Source organism: Emiliania huxleyi, assembly GCF_000372725.1.
Source record: "Emiliania huxleyi CCMP1516 unplaced genomic scaffold EMIHUscaffold_32, whole genome shotgun sequence".
NCBI classification, from domain to species: Eukaryota; Haptophyta; order Isochrysidales; family Noelaerhabdaceae; genus Emiliania; species Emiliania huxleyi.
This window is the reverse complement of record NW_005199601.1, coordinates 857,526-874,748: the sequence shown is the minus strand read 5'-3', so window position 1 is coordinate 874,748 and position 17,223 is coordinate 857,526. Positions and strand designations below refer to the sequence as shown.

The following is a 17,223-nucleotide window of genomic DNA, read 5'->3' as shown; positions in this document are numbered from 1 at the left end:
CACCTGACGAAACCATTCGGTGTCCCCCCCCTTCTCTCTCTCTCTCTCTCTCTCTCTCTCTCTCTCTCTCTCTCTGTGTGTGTGTGTGTGTGTGTGTGTGTGTGCGCGCGCGCTTAGCCTTAAGCGAGCGGTGTCTGGCGTTGGATGTGGCCTACCCTAATTACGCTTACCTCCTCACTCACACCCAGTCTCCCTCCCACGCCAACCTCTATCAAAACCAACAGGTGGCGGGGAACTGTCACGTGGTGACGCCGTGAGGGGTGGCGGGACGGAGGGTGTTGCCTGACTTGCAGCGCTCTGGGTGGTGGTGGCGGCGCTCCAAGAGTGGCACCACCTACTCCAAGCGACATTGACACCTCAAGCGGCGGTGGGGCTGCGCTCGATTGACGAGGCATCGTGCGCGGACGCAAGGGATTCATCTCGCTTCGCCGCGTCGAAGACCGAAAAGGCGAACGTCGTCTCGTAGGGCGATGCCACCTCATACATGTCGGCGGCGCCCTCGATAGCCCCTTCCGCCTGTGCGCGCGTGGTGAACTCGCCCTCCCACGGGTAGACGTCGACCGCGCCATTGCGCGCGACGCCCGGTGTGGCGAACGACTGGCCGATGAGTCCGTGCGGCGGGCCATTCGCCGGCGCGCCGCCGTGCGCGGCGAAGCTGACGTCGAGACGGTGGTGCGGGCCAGAGATCAGGCAGCCCCTGCACGAGGGCATTCCGTGCACAGTGATGGTCCAGTTGCCGACTGAACGTGGCCGAGGAGAAGTCCATAGCCATCTTGACGCCGAGCAATCCTTGTGGCCGTGGAAGCCGAACTTGAAGGGCCGGCCGGCGCACGACCCGGTCACTACCTGCCAGCCCGAGTTGAGCTCGTCGAGCTCCTTGGAGAAGAAGGAGGCGCTGACTTGGCGATCTTCGATGCCTCGCGCCAGCACATGCGCCTCGGTGATGAAGGAGCCGTTGACCGTGAGCGCGCCGTCGTGAAGCGTGAAAAGCGCCTCCTCAATCTTGACGTTGACCGCTAGACCCGGCGCGGAAAGGAAGCTGTAGAAGGCGCCATTGCGGCCGCGGAAGTCAGCGCGTCCGCCATACGCAAAGTACAAGTGGGGGTCTTGGAGCACCTACTCAAACCCGAGACAAGTGTGTCCGACTCTGCCTTTGCGCATGCAAGAGAGGCAGCGTCGCAACGCGCCTTAGCATCAGCTCTGGGCGGCGACGCAAACGCGGGTGGTGAAGACGCTGAGGGCATAGACGCCGGTGGCGGAGCTGTAGCCAGTGGCAGCGGTGGCGGCGGGGAGTCGCTGCTGGCAAGGCTGCGGGGAGGGGAAGGGGGACCGGGCCGCGGGCCGCAGTCTGCGCAGTCGGACCCGTATTGGCAGCGCGGCCAGCCGTATCGCTCCTTGAAGTTCGTTTCGTCCCCAGGGCCGCCGTCTTCGCATACGCCGTTGCCTCTGCTGCCGTCTAAGGCGTTCTCGGTCGGGCCCGTGTTGGCGCTGGGATGGAGGCCCCCAAAGGCCGAGAAGGACCCCTTCGTGTTCCTGTGAGTACCTGGTGTGCCAGCGCCTGCCATCGTCGACCACCCAAAATCGTCGAGATAAGAGTACGATCCGTACCCCACCACACCACTCTGCAGGCAATCGTTCGTGCAATATGCATTGTACGATGGGAAGGCGGCGTACACGTCGTCGAGGGTGAGAATAACGCTCTTGACGGCTCGGTTGTCATGGCCCGGGCCTACTTTTTCGTTCGAGGTTCGCTTCGTGCTCCCCGCTTTGCCGATGACGCATCTTCCTCGCGTATCTGGGGCCCCTGACCTGTAACGATAGACGTCGCCGACATCGTCTGGGTTGGTTGCGGGCCCTGGTGCACCGACCTTACCGGCGAACTTCGCCCGTGCCTTGTCAGTAACGAGCTGGAGCGGGTCCCAGTTGCTTCCGCTGTTTCCCATCTTGTTCGACTCGCAGCAGAAGGGGGCATCACGGGCGTATCCGTGCGCCTCCGCGTATTCAATGCAGAACCTTGCACATTCACTCTCAAAGCTTAGGATGTCGGGCTCCCTTTCCTCGAAAGCACCTCCGAATGCCCGCTGCTTTCCCTCCTCCCTTTTCCATTGGGGGTATTGGAGCAGCGTCATGAAGGCCTCAATCTCTAACTCGCGCAGGAATGCGTCTGGCTCATGCTGATCTTTAGCACTCATGTGCCCTTCCCCTGATCCGCACAAGACGTCGTCCATGCTGAACAAGTTCGAGTTCCAGACCTGCGCTCTGCTGTACGGCGGCAAGGGTGGCGTTGGCGGAAGGGGCGGCGTTGGGGGCGATAAGTCGACCCACTCGGTGGATTCGCGAGGTCCACAATCCGCACAGTCCGTGCCATAATCGCAGCTTGCAGAAAGGGCATCAGCACCACCGTCGTCGCAGTAGCCATCCTTGACAGGTCGGGCAGGTTTCTCGCGAGCAACTTCTCCGTGGTTCGGTCCATAGGAATAGGAGATTAGGGGCTCTATCTGAATACCCTCCGCCGCCAGAAACTCGCCCCACGTTCCTGTCCCATCCTGTGTGGCGGGGTTCAGTAGTTCAGACGCCCTCTCCTGCGTCCCTTTGCGATTCGTGAACGTACAGGTGTCGTCGCAGAGCGTGACCAAACGGCGTCGCTTCCCGCTTCCGGTCCTGCCGTGCGGCTCATGGTCGCCCAGCGAATGCGGTAGCGAGAGCAGAAGCGCCCTCCACGAGCGCATTCGGCAGAGATAGCAGCTCTGCAGGTCGGGCGCCAGGCTTCAGTCGGTCTCCGAATTACTCCAAGTTGGCAATTCCATCTCCCGGAATCTCCGCTCAACCTCGATGCTCGGCTTTTGGCGATGAATTTCAGTAAACGTACTTTTGAGCACTTGAGCACTGGATAGGGTGTCAAGTGGAGAGGAGTAGGGCGTACGCGGTCGACTAGCATACGTACGTCGATAGTTAGTAGTGTGTATCTGGTGGTGGTGTCTGGTCTGTGTGTGTGTGTGTGTGTGTGTGTGTGTGTGTGTGTGTGTGTGTGTGTGTGTGTGTGTGTGTGTGTGTGTGTGTGTGTGTGTGTGTGTGTGTGTGTGTGTGTGTGTGTGTGTGTGTGTGTGTGTGTGTGTGTGTGTGTGTGTGTGTGTGTGTGTGTGTGTGTGCTGTATAGAAACTGGCACGGCGACGCCCAAGAGGGGACGGTCGACTCGGACAGCGACGGCATCCCCGACGCCCTCGACCCCGACTCGGACAACGACAGCGTCCCGGACGCCCAAGAAGACTCGGACAGCGACGGCATCCCCGACGCCCTCGACTTTCCGGATCCAACTCCCGCGCCGACTCCGCGCCCCACCCCTGCGCCCACCCCTACGCCGACGCCGGACCCTGCATCTTGCAGCTATCTATGGAGTCAAGGTCAATGCTGCCATGTCATGTACCAGGGGGGTATGTCGTATGAAAGCCGTCCATGCCCGACCTGTACACTCAGTGGAAGACAATGGGTCCTCAGCTGTTACAAGACATCGACCGAGGATTGTACAAGTTCTTACTCGTATCTGGGTGCGGCAGGAAATGGTGACTGTCCAGGCCTCAATGGTGAAGGAGTGGCCTGCGATGTCGCTTACGCTATGTGCAGGATACACGACGCAAATGCGGGCCCCATGTGCGGACCTGATGGTTACTGCTGACCAGCACCCGTGAGCTGAAGTTAGTCTCGCCTTGCCGACGTGCGTCCTTGCTGCGTCGCACTTCTCCTTCCACGTGACTGGTTATGCGCAATTCAACGCGTCCCATCGGATGGCATGGATAGCACGTACGCGTACGGGTGCGCCCACTATTCGTCGATAGCTGAGCTCGTCTCGCGCGCTGCAGTTTTACCACTTTCGATTGTTTGTCTTAGGCTGTACCCATGTTTCCTCGCTCACCCCGTCTCGTGTTTCCTTTCCGTGTTTGTTTCTCTACAGCACCCTCTCGTTTCCTCTCTAGTTTCCCGATGAAACTCCGCAAAAATCGTCAATTTCACGGGCTCTGAGCCGAGTCTGAGGCTGGTTTGGGCCCAGGTATTTTGCCGGTTATCTCGGTTTCGCCTCAGATTTTGGCCCAGACCAGCTCTCGATAAAAGGGAAACTCGACACAGCAAAAGAAAGTCGCGCTTGCGCCACCGAGTGCCGCTCCCAAGCCCTCCCCCTCCGTCGTCGCCGCCGCCATGCCGTCACGGGTCCGCTATCAGTCCACGCGCGGAGGCGTGCACGGCCTCGACTTCTCCGACATCTTGCTCTCCGCCTATGCGCCGGACGGCGGCCTCTTCGTGCCCGAACTGTCGACGATGCCAAACCACATCGCCGGGCTACACCCGGGCATGACGCTTGCGCAGGTGACGGCACGCGTGCTCGAGCCCTTCACCGGCATCGCGCTCGCCGACTGCGAGGAGATCTGCGCAGCCGCCTTCCTCTCGTTCAACAACGGGCTCGAGCCGGCGCTGCCTCTGGTGCGGGCGGGCCGGCGGCTGCTCCTCGAGACGGGCGCCGGGCCGACGCTCGCCTTCAAGGACATCGGGCAGCAGGTCGTGGCGCGGCTGCTCAACCACGTGCTCGGCGGGCGCGGCGAGCGCGCCACCATCGTGGTCGAGACGTCCGGAGACACGGGCCCCGCCGCCATCGAGGCGGTGCGAGGCTGCGAGGCGGTGCGCTCCTTCTGCCTGTACCCGCGGTGCCACCCGAGATCACCCGAGATCACCCGAGATCACCCGAGATCAGGTGCGCATCTTCTGCCTGTATCCGGAGGGGCGCGTGTCGCGCGTGCAGGAGCTGCAGATGGTGACCGTGGACAGCCCGAACGTCTTCGTCTACCGCACGGAGGGCGACACCGACGAGCAGGCCGAGGCGCTCAAGCGCGTCTTCGAAGACGCGGCCTTCATGCGGCGCCACTCCGTCTGCTCGATCAACTCGATCAACTGGGCGCGCGTGCTCGTGCAGGCGGGCTACTACCTGTGGGCGTGCCAACAGGTCTCGCCCGCTTCCGACCGGCCCGTCCACTTTGTCGTCCCGACCGGCGCCTTTGGCAACGCCGCGGGCGGGCTGCTCGCCAAGCGGCTCGGCGGCGCGGTCGGCAGAATCGTCTGCGCGACGAATTCCAACGATGTCGTGCATCGGACCATCTCGAGGGGCGACATGTCGATGCGCGCAAACCAGCAGACTGTCTCTCCGGCGATGGACATCCAGTTCGCGTACAACGTCGAGCGGCTCCTCTACTTCTGCTCGGGCGGAGACGCGACGGCGGTCGCCGCACTCATGGCGACGCTCGAGGCGGACCGAGCCGTCGCGCTGCCTCCGCCGCTGCTGCACGCCGTCCAGGACACCTTCGTCTCCTGCGCCGTGAGCGACGCGCAGACGCTGCAGACGATGCGCGAGGTTTGGGCAGCCGACGGGTACGCGCTGGACCCGCACTCCGCCATCGGCGTGCACGCGCTCCGCACCACCCCCCGGACTGAGCCTACACTCTGGATTCGGTACTCTGGAGGTATGGGACTAGGCGTGCACGCGCTCGACCACGTCGAGTCCGTCCGCGCCGCGTGCGAGGGCGGGCGGGTCGTCTGCGTGCTGACCGCGCACCCCGCCAAGTTTGAGGAGGCCGTGGCGGCGGCCGGCCTACCCGCAGCCGTGTGCAACGACCCGCGCGTCGCGGCGCTCGAGCGCAAGCCGAAGAAGTTCCGCCGGCTCCGCGACCCGAAGGCGGCGAGCCGACAGCTCAAGCTCGAGGCGTGGGCGAGCGAGGTCAAGCGGGCGGTGGAGGCGGAGGCGGCGGGGGAGGCGGTGGAGGCGGAGGCGGCGGCGGCGGTGGCGGCGGCTGTGTCGCCGCCTCCTCGGGTCTACTCGGAGAGAGAGGTTGCGGCGGCGATGGGGCGGGTTGCGCCGCGTGCAATCCTCGACGCGCTGGCCGCGGGTTTCACTAGCTACTCGCAGGGCCGCGTGTCGGTGCCTCCGATCCAGACGCTGGGCCAGCCCCCGCTGGGACGGTTCTCGGGCGACAGCAAGGGCGACGGGCAGGCGTGCATCAAGTCGGCCTACGAGGAGGGGGGCGAGGTCTTCGTCGCCAAGGTGGCGAGCGGCGGCGGCGGCAACAACTCGGGCCTCGTGCTCGTCTTCTCGCAGCGCACCTTCGCGCCGCTCGCCGTGCTGCTCGACGGCGGCCTGTTGACCGAGCTCCGCACCGCCGCCGCCGGGGCGCTCGCCGCGTCGCTCTTCGCGCCGGCGGAGCCGCACCACATCGCCGTCATCGGATGCGGCGTGCAGGCGCGGTACCAGCTGGGGATGCTCGCCGCGGTCACGCCTTGCCGCGCCGTTCGTCTGTGGTCGCGGCGACCCGAGCAGGCGCGCGCCTTGGCGGCGGAGCTCGACGGCGGGCCGGCGGGGTGGGCGGCCGAGGTAGCGCCGTCGGCGGAGGCTGCGTGCCGCGGTGCGGGCATCGTCCTCACCGTCACGCCAGCGAGGTCGGCCATCGTCCGGACGGCGTGGCTGCGCCGGCCAGTGGTCGTACTCGCGATCGGCGCGGACTCGGCCGGCAAGCAAGAGCTCGAGGCGGGCGCGCTGATCGAGGCCGACCTGGTCGTCGTCGACTCGCGGGCGCAGTGCGTCGACAAGGGCGAGCTCCAGCACGCCGTCGCAGCGGGCTTCGACCCGGAAGAGGCGAGGGAGCTCGGCGAGTGCATCGCGGAGGGAGGGTGGGGGCGCGGCTCGAAGCCCAGTCGCCCCGAGCTCGTGGTCTTCGACTCGACGGGCGTCGCGATCCAGGACGTGAAGATCGCCGAGCTGTGCCTCGCCGAGCTGTCGCGGCAGCCGGCGGTGCCATCGAAGTTGTGATTACTGTAACATTATGTGTATGCCATGGTGAGAAGTTTGTCAAACACATACACTGTAGTCCGTGTACGGAGAGAGATACACACGATGATCATCTCACGCGGAGGTACCATGTCGGGAATCATAAACAGTAAAGGACTAAGTATGACACGTCGCTACACGACAATGTGCGCGCTCAACCTTCCATGACAATGTGCGCGGGACAGACACGGAGACAGGAGGAAGGGAGGGCGGCTCCTCTCTCCGAGGTGGAACACGTTCACACCGGGACGCCTTATCTGGTTATCTCTACGGCTCTAGCATGCGGCGGAGCCGCCCCGCAGGCAGTGAGGGGGGCCGCCTCCCCTCTCTTCGTCCCGAGGGCTCATAACATGGGCGATCCAGCTTCCTTTTCGATTGGACGGACGAAATGATCGCGGGAAAAGCGGCACCGCTATCGCGACATCGGGGGTTCACCATATGCCGAGCCTGCTCGGCCTGCCATGCGCGCGCGCGCCTCGCCCGAGCGCAGCTACCTGCGGACCTGGCCAGCCTGTTCCTGGCTCGTGCCCAGCTCTCCTTCCGCTGCCGCCAGCCTCGCAGTCCCGCCAGCCATCACGCTGCAGAGCCTGCGCAGACGCCACAGACGCCAATTCTGCAGCCCACAGCCCTCGCTGGCAACTGAGGGCGAGGGCCAGCAGTATACGACGACGACGACATCTCACACCCCGCGCTGGCCAGCGCCATCAGCCCCTCACGGCCCGGCCCAACCTCCCTTCGCCTCGCCTCCAGTGCCTCCAATCAAGTCGCACCTCTCTTTTTCAGCGAATGCTGGAATGCAGCGGCAGCACCACGTCAGAGGCCGGGCCGACTGGCGGACTTGCATGCCCAGCCATGCCCCCCACTCCCCACCCGCTTGGATCGATCAGCTGACAGCTCCACCAGCTCCCACCACACCGCGTGTCGTGTCATGAAGCATGAGATAGACATAGAAGGTTGCTTCCCCCAGGATTAGTCTCGGCTAATGACGTCGAGGCGCAGCGCGACCGCGGGCCCGTAGGGCGAGAGGCTGTCCTCTGTGACGCCGGGAAACATCTCGAGCCAGGTAGGCCAGCGGCCAGTCGAGAGCGGCATCAGCACCGCCGGCTCTCCGCCGCCGCGGGTGGAGAAGGGCTTGGCGTTGGCGGCGAGCATGTGCAGCGCGTGGCGGCACTGGCGGTACACGGGCAGCAGCCGCTCAAACTGCACGACCAGCGCCTTGAGGTCCTGCTCGCTCGACGCCCCGGCCGGAACGAGCTGCGCGGCGATAAAGTGAGGCAGTGCGCCCTCTGGCAGAGACCGCAGCTGGGGAAAGCGCGTCCACACATCCGCGCCCATCTCTACGCGGAGGTGTCCCTTCTCGCGCGCCGCGTTGGCGACGTGCTGCGCGAGGACCGCGCCAAAAGACGCGCCGAGCAGGTCAAAGGGCGTCTCAGCAAAGACAGCGACCAGAGCAGCCGCGTACTCGCTGACCATTGCCGCCGCGCCAGCCGGGTCGAGGGCGAAAGCCTCTGAGCCGTCGAGGCCACGGTTCCGGAGTGCATATAGACGTCGCACGTCTCGAGGGCGCCGCTCCACAACCTCCCGTAGCCGCGGTGGTCGCCGAGAAGGCCGTGGGCAATGACAAGGGGGGGGCTGCTTCGAGGCTGCCTTGGCGCGCCGCAGGAGGAGGAGGCTCGGGTGGCGAGGGTCGACGACCGAGGGCTGGACTCGTTCGTCGGCGTGGGCAGGCGGGGGAGGGTCGTCATCGGGAGTGGTTGTGCGGCGACGGTCCTGCCACACCGCCCTCAGAGCCTCGAGCGGGTCGACGCCGGGCTCCTCCGCGATGGCAGCAACGAGGCTCAAGGCTAGCCCGCTCACCTCAACCTGTGCCTCGTTTGCTGCTGCCGCAGGAGGCGCGCTCCCGCTCTCGGTCGCTCGCATCAGCGTGTAGGCCACGGGCCTCCCCGATGGCTCTGCGGCATCATCACGCGGGACAGCTGCGTCTAGTGCCGCCCTCAGCGGCTGACGAGCGAGCACTGTCGGGCTCAGGCGCTGCGAGGGCTGCCGCATCAGCCCGAGCGTCCCTGCCAGCCCGACGCCCCGCAGCAGATCGTCTGTGGCGAAGAGCACCTGCTCAACGCACCGCTCGACAGTGCGCTGCCGGATGTGGCGCCCGCCCGTGATGCTCCGCGACATTCGGATGAGGTTCGAGAGACTGCGCGACCAGTCGTCTATCTCGAGTAGCCGGCGCGCGCCCTCAGAGAGCTTGACGCGCTCGCTGCTTTGCGACGAGCAGGGTGGCTTGATCGGCATAGCATTGGCCGCCGGGACGGGGCTGAGGACGAGAGCGCAAAGATAGCTGTCGTCAGCCTTGCCTACCCGTGGTGTGGGCCGCATACACAGTCGCCGCGACCAGAAAAGAATTACGTCGATCCAGCACACAAAAGAATTACGCAATGAAAGGTACGACTCCCTCTCTCACAGCACACTGGCACGACCAGGGCTGGCGGCTGTGGAAAGCGGCGGGGGCACGAACGCGCAGCACACTCAGGCGAGGACTTCAGCACACTCCACGCCGTGGGGCTAGCACGCTTACAACGGCGACTACATCTTACCAGCGAAAGCCTTCCTCCGCGCCGCCGCCATCGGAACCACCGCTTCCCACGCATCCAACGCTGGGTCGTACCGCTCGACTGAGCTGAGGCGATTGTCGCCGCCGTCGTTGTTGTTGTACCCGCCCACAGCGTACAGCTTGCCGTCGAGAACCGTCACAGTGAGTCCGTCCCGCTCCTCCGCCATCGGCGCCACCTCCTCCCACGCACCCACCACAGGGTCGTACCGCTCGACTGAGCTGAGGATGCCGCTGTCGTAGTTGCGGCCTCCCACAGCGTACAGCTTGCCGTCGAGCGCCGCCACGGCGTGACCATACCGCGTCGTCGCCATCGGCGCCACCGCCTCCCACGCACCCACCGCAGGGTCGTACCGCTCGACTGAGCTGAGGAAGGCTTCGTCGTTGAAGCCTCCCACAGCGTACAGCTTGCCGTCGAGCACCGCCACGGCGTGATCCATCCGCGCCGCCGCCATCGGCGCCACCGCCTCCCACACACCCAACGCCGGGTCGTACCGCTCGACCGAGCTGAGGACGCCGCTGTCGTCGTCGTACCCGCCAACAGTATACAGCTTGCCAACGAGCACCGCCACGGCGTGAGCCTCGTGTGGTGTCACCATCGGCGCCACCGCCTCCCAAGACGTCGTCGCCAGGTCGTACCGCTCCACCAGGTTGGAAGTTGCGCCGTCGGCCTCAGTCTCGCCGCCCGCCGCGTACAGCTTGCCGTCGAGCACCGCCATGCACGCGCCCGTGCGTGCCGTCGGCATCGGTGCCACAGCCTCCCCCTCCCACTCATTCGTTGACGGGTCGTACCGCTCCAGCGAGTTGACAGTCCCACCCTCGCTGCCGCGGCCGCCGAACACGAGCAGGCGCGGCCTCTCGCGCTTCTTCAGCGTCTCCTTCCAGCCACGGCGCCACGCGCGGCACGTCCCCTTGGCGGCGTGCTCCTTGGTCGGCAGCTGGGCGAGGATGTGCGGGGCGAGGTCCGGCGAGAGGAGGACCTCGGAGAGCACCCACTCGGGCTGCTCCACGAGCCGTGTGGCGTGCTCCTCAGCCACGCGCAGCGCGGCGGCGCTCGCGCCCGCCTGCGCCTCGATGATGGCGCACAGCTGCTCTGGCGAGAGGCCCGCGACGCGCGCGCCGATGCGGTGGGAGGCCATCCGCGTAGGGATCCTTGCGCGCGATTTTTCTTTTTTTAGACTTGACAGTGAGTCTGTTTCAGATACCCTAAGAGACGCATACGTAGATGGTAAACACAAAGCTAGCGCGGCGGCGGTAGGGGTGGCGGCCACCCTCCGTCCTCGGATGTCGGCGGGCTCCAGACGCAGTCGTCGACGAATGGGAAGCCACGCCCGAGCCGGTCGAGCAGGATTGTACCGCCAGCCACGCAGCAAACTCGAGCGCTCGCTCCGAGGCGGCCTCGACGCCCTGCCTGCTCTCTTGAGACAGGCCGCCACGAGCCGCACTGCTCTCCGCCCCTCGGCGACCCGGTAATCTGCGGCCTCGCTCAGCACCATCCCCGGTCCACTCACCTCGCCGTGCAACGCGCAGACGAGCGGGATATGCAGTGCCAGCAGGCCGGCGAGGGCGGCACTCAGCTCGGTGGACGAGTCGTTAGCAGAGCCCTTCCAGCCGGTGCTAGTCAGACGTGCGCGTGAGGCGAGCGGGCGGCGTCGAACACGGAGTGCACGTACGACACCACCAGGCTGCTCAGGAGCAGCGAACCGCGGCAGGCGCCGTGCCCGCCGCGCTCCAAGTCGTCCAGCGTGCAAAAGGGCGGGTGCAGGCTGTCGCTCGTGAGGTTCCGCGAATCGAAGCCGGCGAGGCCGCGCGCGACGGCGTCGGAGAAGGCGGCGCGCGCCGAGAGGACGGGCAGGTCGTAGTGGTCTGCCAGCTCGTTCAGCGGAGCCTCGCGCCGCGCCGCCCGCGCGAGGCTCGAGTTGAGGTACGGCTGCTGGTAGCACGAACCATCTGCGGCCATCTGGCGGTTGGACTTGAGGCGCACGTGCTCCGGCATGCGCTGGCAACGGGCGTCACACGGCCCAACCTCGGGGTCGCACCAGCGCACGAAGTTGGCGAGGATCACCGCCGGCGCGCCCTGCAGCGCGAGCAGCCGCCGCAGCACATTCTCCAGGTTGGAGCGCTGCTCGTCGATGACCGCCGCGTCGACTACGATGACGTCGGCGCGCGGCGGCACGAGCTGCCGCGTGCACGTCCGGTACACGCCGAGCGGCGACCCCGGCTGCGCGACGTTGACTAGCGTGGAGTTGGGATGGCGGTGTCGATGCGGCGCGATTGCGCTCGGGCTCCAATCCGGCGGCGCGTGCACGCGCAGCGCCCGGTCCAGCGCGCCAGCGGAGCTGAGACGCACGGCCGCACCGAGGTTGCAGCGGCACGCGGTCCACGGCGGCGTTGCGCTATTCGGGTCGTCGGTGAGCGTACCGAAGGATCGGCCGCGGCGCCGGCGGCGCGACGGGTGGCGACAGCCAAACGAAAGCGGTGGGCGTTACATCACGCGCGAGAAAAGACGGCAGTGTAGCGTTCGGGCTCGTGCGGGCATAGGTAAAAGGTAATGCAAAGTGCTGTTCGAGCACTCGAGCCAGCTTGCTGTCGATGAAGAGAGTGTTGCGATGCTGCCTCAGCAGACGGCGGAAGAGTAGCAGCTCATCCCGTGTAGAGTGGAATGACGATAGAGGCGTGCTGACGCCACGATAATAGTCTGAAAAGCCCAAGTCGGTGCCGCTATAGAAGTCGAAGCCGAACAAGAGCACCGCGGCGGGGCGCTGCCGCAGCACATCAAGCAGAGCCTTCATGCCAGTGCGCAAGTGTCGATGCTCGTCGCCGCCAACATCCGAAGGCTTGAGCTTGCGGAAGCGCATGCCTGACCCGCTGAACCCACGGCTGAGCGCATCGAAGTTGACTGTGCGTTGGACACTTCTAGACTCGACGGCGAGGACGATCTCCTGGACCCCGCCGTCGTAGTAGGCACGCACGGTTTCGGCGGTGAGCGCGTTGTACGCAGTGGCACGATCTACGCCCCCCACCTTGACGCCAAGCACTGCCCCGGCGTGATACACGGTGTCGGAGCGCGTTGAGCACCCAGGCGGCAATCGCATCCGCCCGGCCTCTACGCGCGTGTTCAGGTGCACAACGTGTTCCACCGCATTGCTGAGGTGTGCTATGCCCATTGCGTCGCTCGATGAAGAGACGTAACTAGCGGGGCCGCAGATCGCGACGACACGGCCACGCAAATGCGTTCGCTGATTCGCCTGCCGCATCGCCCGTCGGCCCTGCGCACGAGCAGGTGTAGCGCACGAGCAGTTGTACGCTGGACGACCGGGAGGATACCCGCAGGGCACCTTGATCCCTGCGCAGCGAAACGTTCCGCGACAGTTGGCGACCCACATGCTGCCGTTCGCAGCGTCACACCCGAAGCTGCGGCCGAGCTCGCACGGCGCGACGCTTGCCTGCCTCACGAGTTTGCACGTTCCTGTATTTCTTTCCTCGCCCCCGGCCGCATTCGCCTGAAGAAGTGGCGTAGTTGCAGCGCCTTTCTCAATTGCTTTCGCTAGGACGCGCGCCCTCCTCAGCTTGTCTCCGGCGCGCCACTCCTCGGTGAATACGTTGCGCGCCCCAAATGTCAGCTGTAAGGACGTGCATTCGCCTCCCGTGGCGGGGTCAAAGAGGTCGCGGTGAATTAGGCGCATATCAAAGAGCACAGCATCGCCTTCGTGCAGCCGGAGTATCGTCGGTGTGGCCACCTTGAGTAACTCTTGCGGCACCTCGATAAACGGCTGTGCACCACTGCAGCGCCTTGATTTGCAGCCCTTTTGTTGGTGCGAGCCTGGGTACACATGCAGTCCGCCGCCATCGCCATCGTGGTCCTCAAAGTAGACGCTGAGTCGCACCATGTTATAGGCTTCGCCCGAACCTGGCTCCGCCCACAAATCGTAGTTGGTGTACGCGGACGCATCGGCCCCATGCAGGATGTCGCGGTGCCAACCGCTTGTGCGATTGATCTGCAGCTCGCCCATGTCGGCAAATACGTAGCTTGACCCGCTGAGTGCGGCGCGGAGCGCGTCGTGCAGCCGCGGCTTGCCAAGTGATAGGCTGACCGCCGGAAGCAGTGGCGCAAATGTGCCATGGCTGCCGACGAGGTCGGGAGCCGTGAGGCCCCACGTTTTGCCTGGTTGGATGCTGCGCTCCCAAGGGAGCACATCCAGGCTGGAGTGTATGAGCTTTCGGATGAGTGTGAGCTCTGAGCTGACAAAGAAATTAGGCAAGACAACATAGCCATGCTCCTTGAATGATGACGCAATGCCTGCTGGCGGTCGAGCCTCGGACGCGATGAAAAGCAGCATGCAGAGCATGAGACGACACGCTCAGGATGGGGAGCGAGAGCGGCCGACGTCGAGGCTGACGAGGAGCGCCTACGTCGACGTGACAGGACGATATCACTGGCGACGGCGGGCGAGCGTCAGCTTTGCATAAAATGGGATGCGCTTTATCGGGCCAGAGACGCCTTGCAAAAGAATTTTACAACCCAGGGGGTCGCACAGATATGCATACAGAATCTTAGCCTCAAAAGAATTTTACGAGGGTTAGACAGCAAGAAGAGCTGCGAGCGGACGACGGCAAAGAGGGCGGCGGCGAGCGGCAGGCCCGCGCATAGCCAGCTGTGGCGCCACCACACACATAGATCTCGGTTCCTAAACGCGGTTCCTCCACTGCGGTTAATACGGCCGTCCGTTGGTGGCGGTTGCTCTTAACTGGTTTGCACTCGGCGGCTCGCTATCTCGAAACAACTCTCCGACGCGCTCGACTATAACGACTCGTTGTTTGTTGGTCCTTTCGTCGTTGTTGCGTCCCAGAGGAAACGACACCTTTCGACGCCGTCAGCGAGCTCGCGATATGCCGGCCTCGCTGTCGGAATGTGAAGTGGCTGGCTGCAACTCGTCGCTTCAGTCCGTGACAACCGCCTCAGAGGTCTGCCCTGACGCCCTCTCCGTCTTCCTGTCGTTGGACGATGAGCTCTGCATTGGCGCGGCGTTGGAGTTCCTGGGCTGGGCGAGTAAAAGGGAAGATGTCCTGGGTGCCCGAGACGCAGCTATCGCTCCTGCCAGTGCCATCGTCTCCGCCGAGCCCTCCGTCTCGGCCGAGCAGCGTCCGAGGACTCCGGGCGCTGACGAGCGGGAGGACGACTGCTCTGCCCAGAACACTCCGCGGTCGCCATCGTTCAAGCGCGCCGGGCCGCAGGAGGAGGCGCGGGCGGTGAAGCAAAAGATTGGGCGAGGCACATCAAGTATGGTGGTGAGGGTGCCGCTGAGGGGACGCTGAGGTGTCTGCGCAGCTCGGAGAGGCCGCAACGGCTAGAGCGCCACTGTGGGCTTGCGATTTGTGCAGGGGGCTTGCTCTCTGCCTGGTTTGCGTTAGTCTCGGGTCCGTATGACTTAGGAAGTCTGAGACCTAGCGTAATCTGCGCGAGAGAGACATTCTGACTACGCACAGTGTGAAGTAGCAAGTCATGAGAGTCAGTGCGGAGCCCACCGCATCTTAATTGTGCCATGTGCCTTCAAAACGTTCACAGTTAAGTTGAGCTCTGCCCCTGCTGTTGACAGTGTTGTGTGCATTACGCTTTACGGTGTCATGGTCGTTGGCCGGGTGTGTCTTCCCAGAGCTCAAAGTCTGTCGTCCCGTGATTGAGCTTTGAGGGAGCGCACGGCATCTGCCATCTCTCTTCCACCGAAAGCCAGCTGCAGAGCATAACGAATAAAATAATAAAGACGCTCCGCCGCTGGGGACACCCAAAGCGCGGAGTATCCCTCGAAGACCCGTGTTATGGCCCTGCGACCGCGCACTCCCCCAGGGCTAGGGCTCTCTAGCCCGCAATCCCGACCATCCGGCCCGCTGGGTGCGCTTCTTAGCTCCCCGGCCCGCGGGCCCGCCGGCCCTCCGGGGCCCTGGGCGTGCGGTTACCAACCGCACTCCAAGTGCCCCAAGAAGCGCACTCTCTGTGAGAGGGGTAAAAAGGAACAGGTCCCCACCCGTGCGATCTTTGTGCAGGCGAGGGTTCTTTGTGGGTGTCTCAGTGGTCGGCGACTAGCCGGGGTGTCCTCCCGATGGGGGTGTCGGACTAGGCACTAGCACTAGCCGTCTTCCACATGGTCCCTCGGGTCCCTGCTGCTCCTAATCTCTCTCTTCGTACATCCTCCTGCTGATCTCCGCAAAGTCCTCGCTGCTCCCTCCCTCGTCTCGCCCTGCGCCGGTTGCACATCGCGTCGATTCCTTTCGCGTATGTTACCGACTTACCGTACTGTAGTCTGTACCGTTAGCACCAGCCACCACCCTGATGCCTGTGAAGCCCGCCCAGTGCAGCTGAACGCTCCCTATGTAAGGCGAATGAGCACCATCAGTCTCACCCACTTCGCTCGCTAAAGCACGACACATCGCAAGTTTACGAGCCGTAACGCGTAAGTTAGCGCTGTGGAGCGAGAGGCACGCACCCGACTTCTACTCTACACAAGCATGGATTTCCCCGACACAACAGCACAGGACCAGAGTGGCGAGACATGCACATCATGTGCATGTGCATGTTGCATGTGGTTGACGCACGAGCGCTGGGGTTTTGGCATGCACGCCTTCCGTATGCGATCCGCCCTCCGGCATCCTGGCACACCTGCCTGGCCTGACAACCAGGCCCGCCCCGGGGGGTCGTGGGAGCCGCTCAGACGAGCGACGGGCCGGCCGGACTCGCAGCTGGGCGTCGCGCCGACACCTTCCACGCCGCGGCGAGAGCGGCGGCCGCGAGGCCGGCGGCTCCGGCGACAGCCAGCGCCGGCACTCCGCGCCGCGGGGGCCGCGAGGCGGAGGCGGGCGCGGCGGTCACAAACGAGCCGAGGAAGGAGGCGGCCTGCTTGTCGAGCTCTGCCGCGTCCTCGGAGCTGGCGGGCAGGCCCCAGTCAGCGGCGGCCGCCTGCATCTTTTGTCCCGTCTTTGAGTGGAGCAGCGCCTCCGCCTTTGCCTCGGTTGCCGACTTGTGGTGCTCGGAGGGGGCGGCGCCGCCCGGCCCCGCGGGGGGGTGGTAGACGGGGCTTCTCTCCCACTCGGCCGTCCCGCCGTAGAAGGAGACAAAGTCTGCCTTGGAGTAGGCGCGGCCTAACGAGGACACGCCGGCCCTCGGGGCGCGAGCACGCTCTCCTCGTGCCAAGTGCTCGGAGCGCCGCGGGGAGACGCGGGCTGCGAGTGGTGTGAAGACAGTGCAGTGCGGCGGAGGACGTGGGACGTAGCGTATGTCTCCTCTCGAGTGCTAGATATGGGGGAGATATGGGGAGATATGGGGAGATATGGGGAGGTGTGTCCTCTCGAGTGCGAGTTGGAGCACGACGATCTGGAAGCCTCATCTAGGCCTCGAGATCTGGGGAGATCTGGGGAGATCTGGGGAGATCTGGGGAGATGTGGGGAGATGTGGCCCGTGCTCCGCATCTAGGAGAAGGCGGCCGTCGGTCACGTCGACACGCAGCTCCGCCGCCTCCGGCTCAGCCGAAGGCAAGAGCCCCCCGCCCACCTGAAAGGAGAGGGGGGGAGGGGGAGGGGAGGGAGGAGTGTGTCCCCGCCCGAAGGAGCGCGGCGCCTCCGTGCAGAGCCGGCGAGGCGCGTTGGGCAGAGGGGAGGGCGGCGGCGGGAGGAGGCGAGGGCGGCGGCCGCGGCGAGGGCGGCGGAGGGCGGCAGCCACGGTGGCGTGTGACGTTGGTCGGCAGCACCGCAACGAGGGCT

At 64.9% G+C, this 17,223-nt stretch overlaps 1 protein-coding gene across 1 annotated transcript; it reads left to right on the top strand.

The window, feature by feature from the left end:
* The first annotated feature begins 4,147 nt into the window (after positions 1–4,147).
* Positions 4,148–6,990, top strand: EMIHUDRAFT_450832 (hypothetical protein). The gene is made up of 3 exons (XM_005774151.1): positions 4,148–4,669; positions 4,743–5,759; positions 5,949–6,990. Exons 1-3 carry the CDS (start codon positions 4,193–4,195, stop codon positions 6,843–6,845), a joined length of 2,391 nt encoding a protein of 796 aa, XP_005774208.1. The 5' UTR covers positions 4,148–4,192; the 3' UTR covers positions 6,846–6,990.
* Positions 6,991–17,223: the final 10,233 nt, after the last annotated feature.

What these genes read in the sequence shown, in the direction of transcription:
- EMIHUDRAFT_450832 (XM_005774151.1), top strand. Translation starts at nt 4,193, where the DNA reads ATGCCGTCACGGGTCCGCTATCAGTCCACGCGCGGAGGCGTGCACGGC. An exon ending in CGGTGCGAGGCTGCGAGGCG is followed by an intron (nt 4,670 to 4,742) that starts GTGCGCTCCTTC and finishes ACCCGAGATCAG; the next exon opens with GTGCGCATCTTCTGCCTGTA. An exon ending in TCGAGGCGTGGGCGAGCGAG is followed by an intron (nt 5,760 to 5,948) that starts GTCAAGCGGGCG and finishes AGCTACTCGCAG; the next exon opens with GGCCGCGTGTCGGTGCCTCC.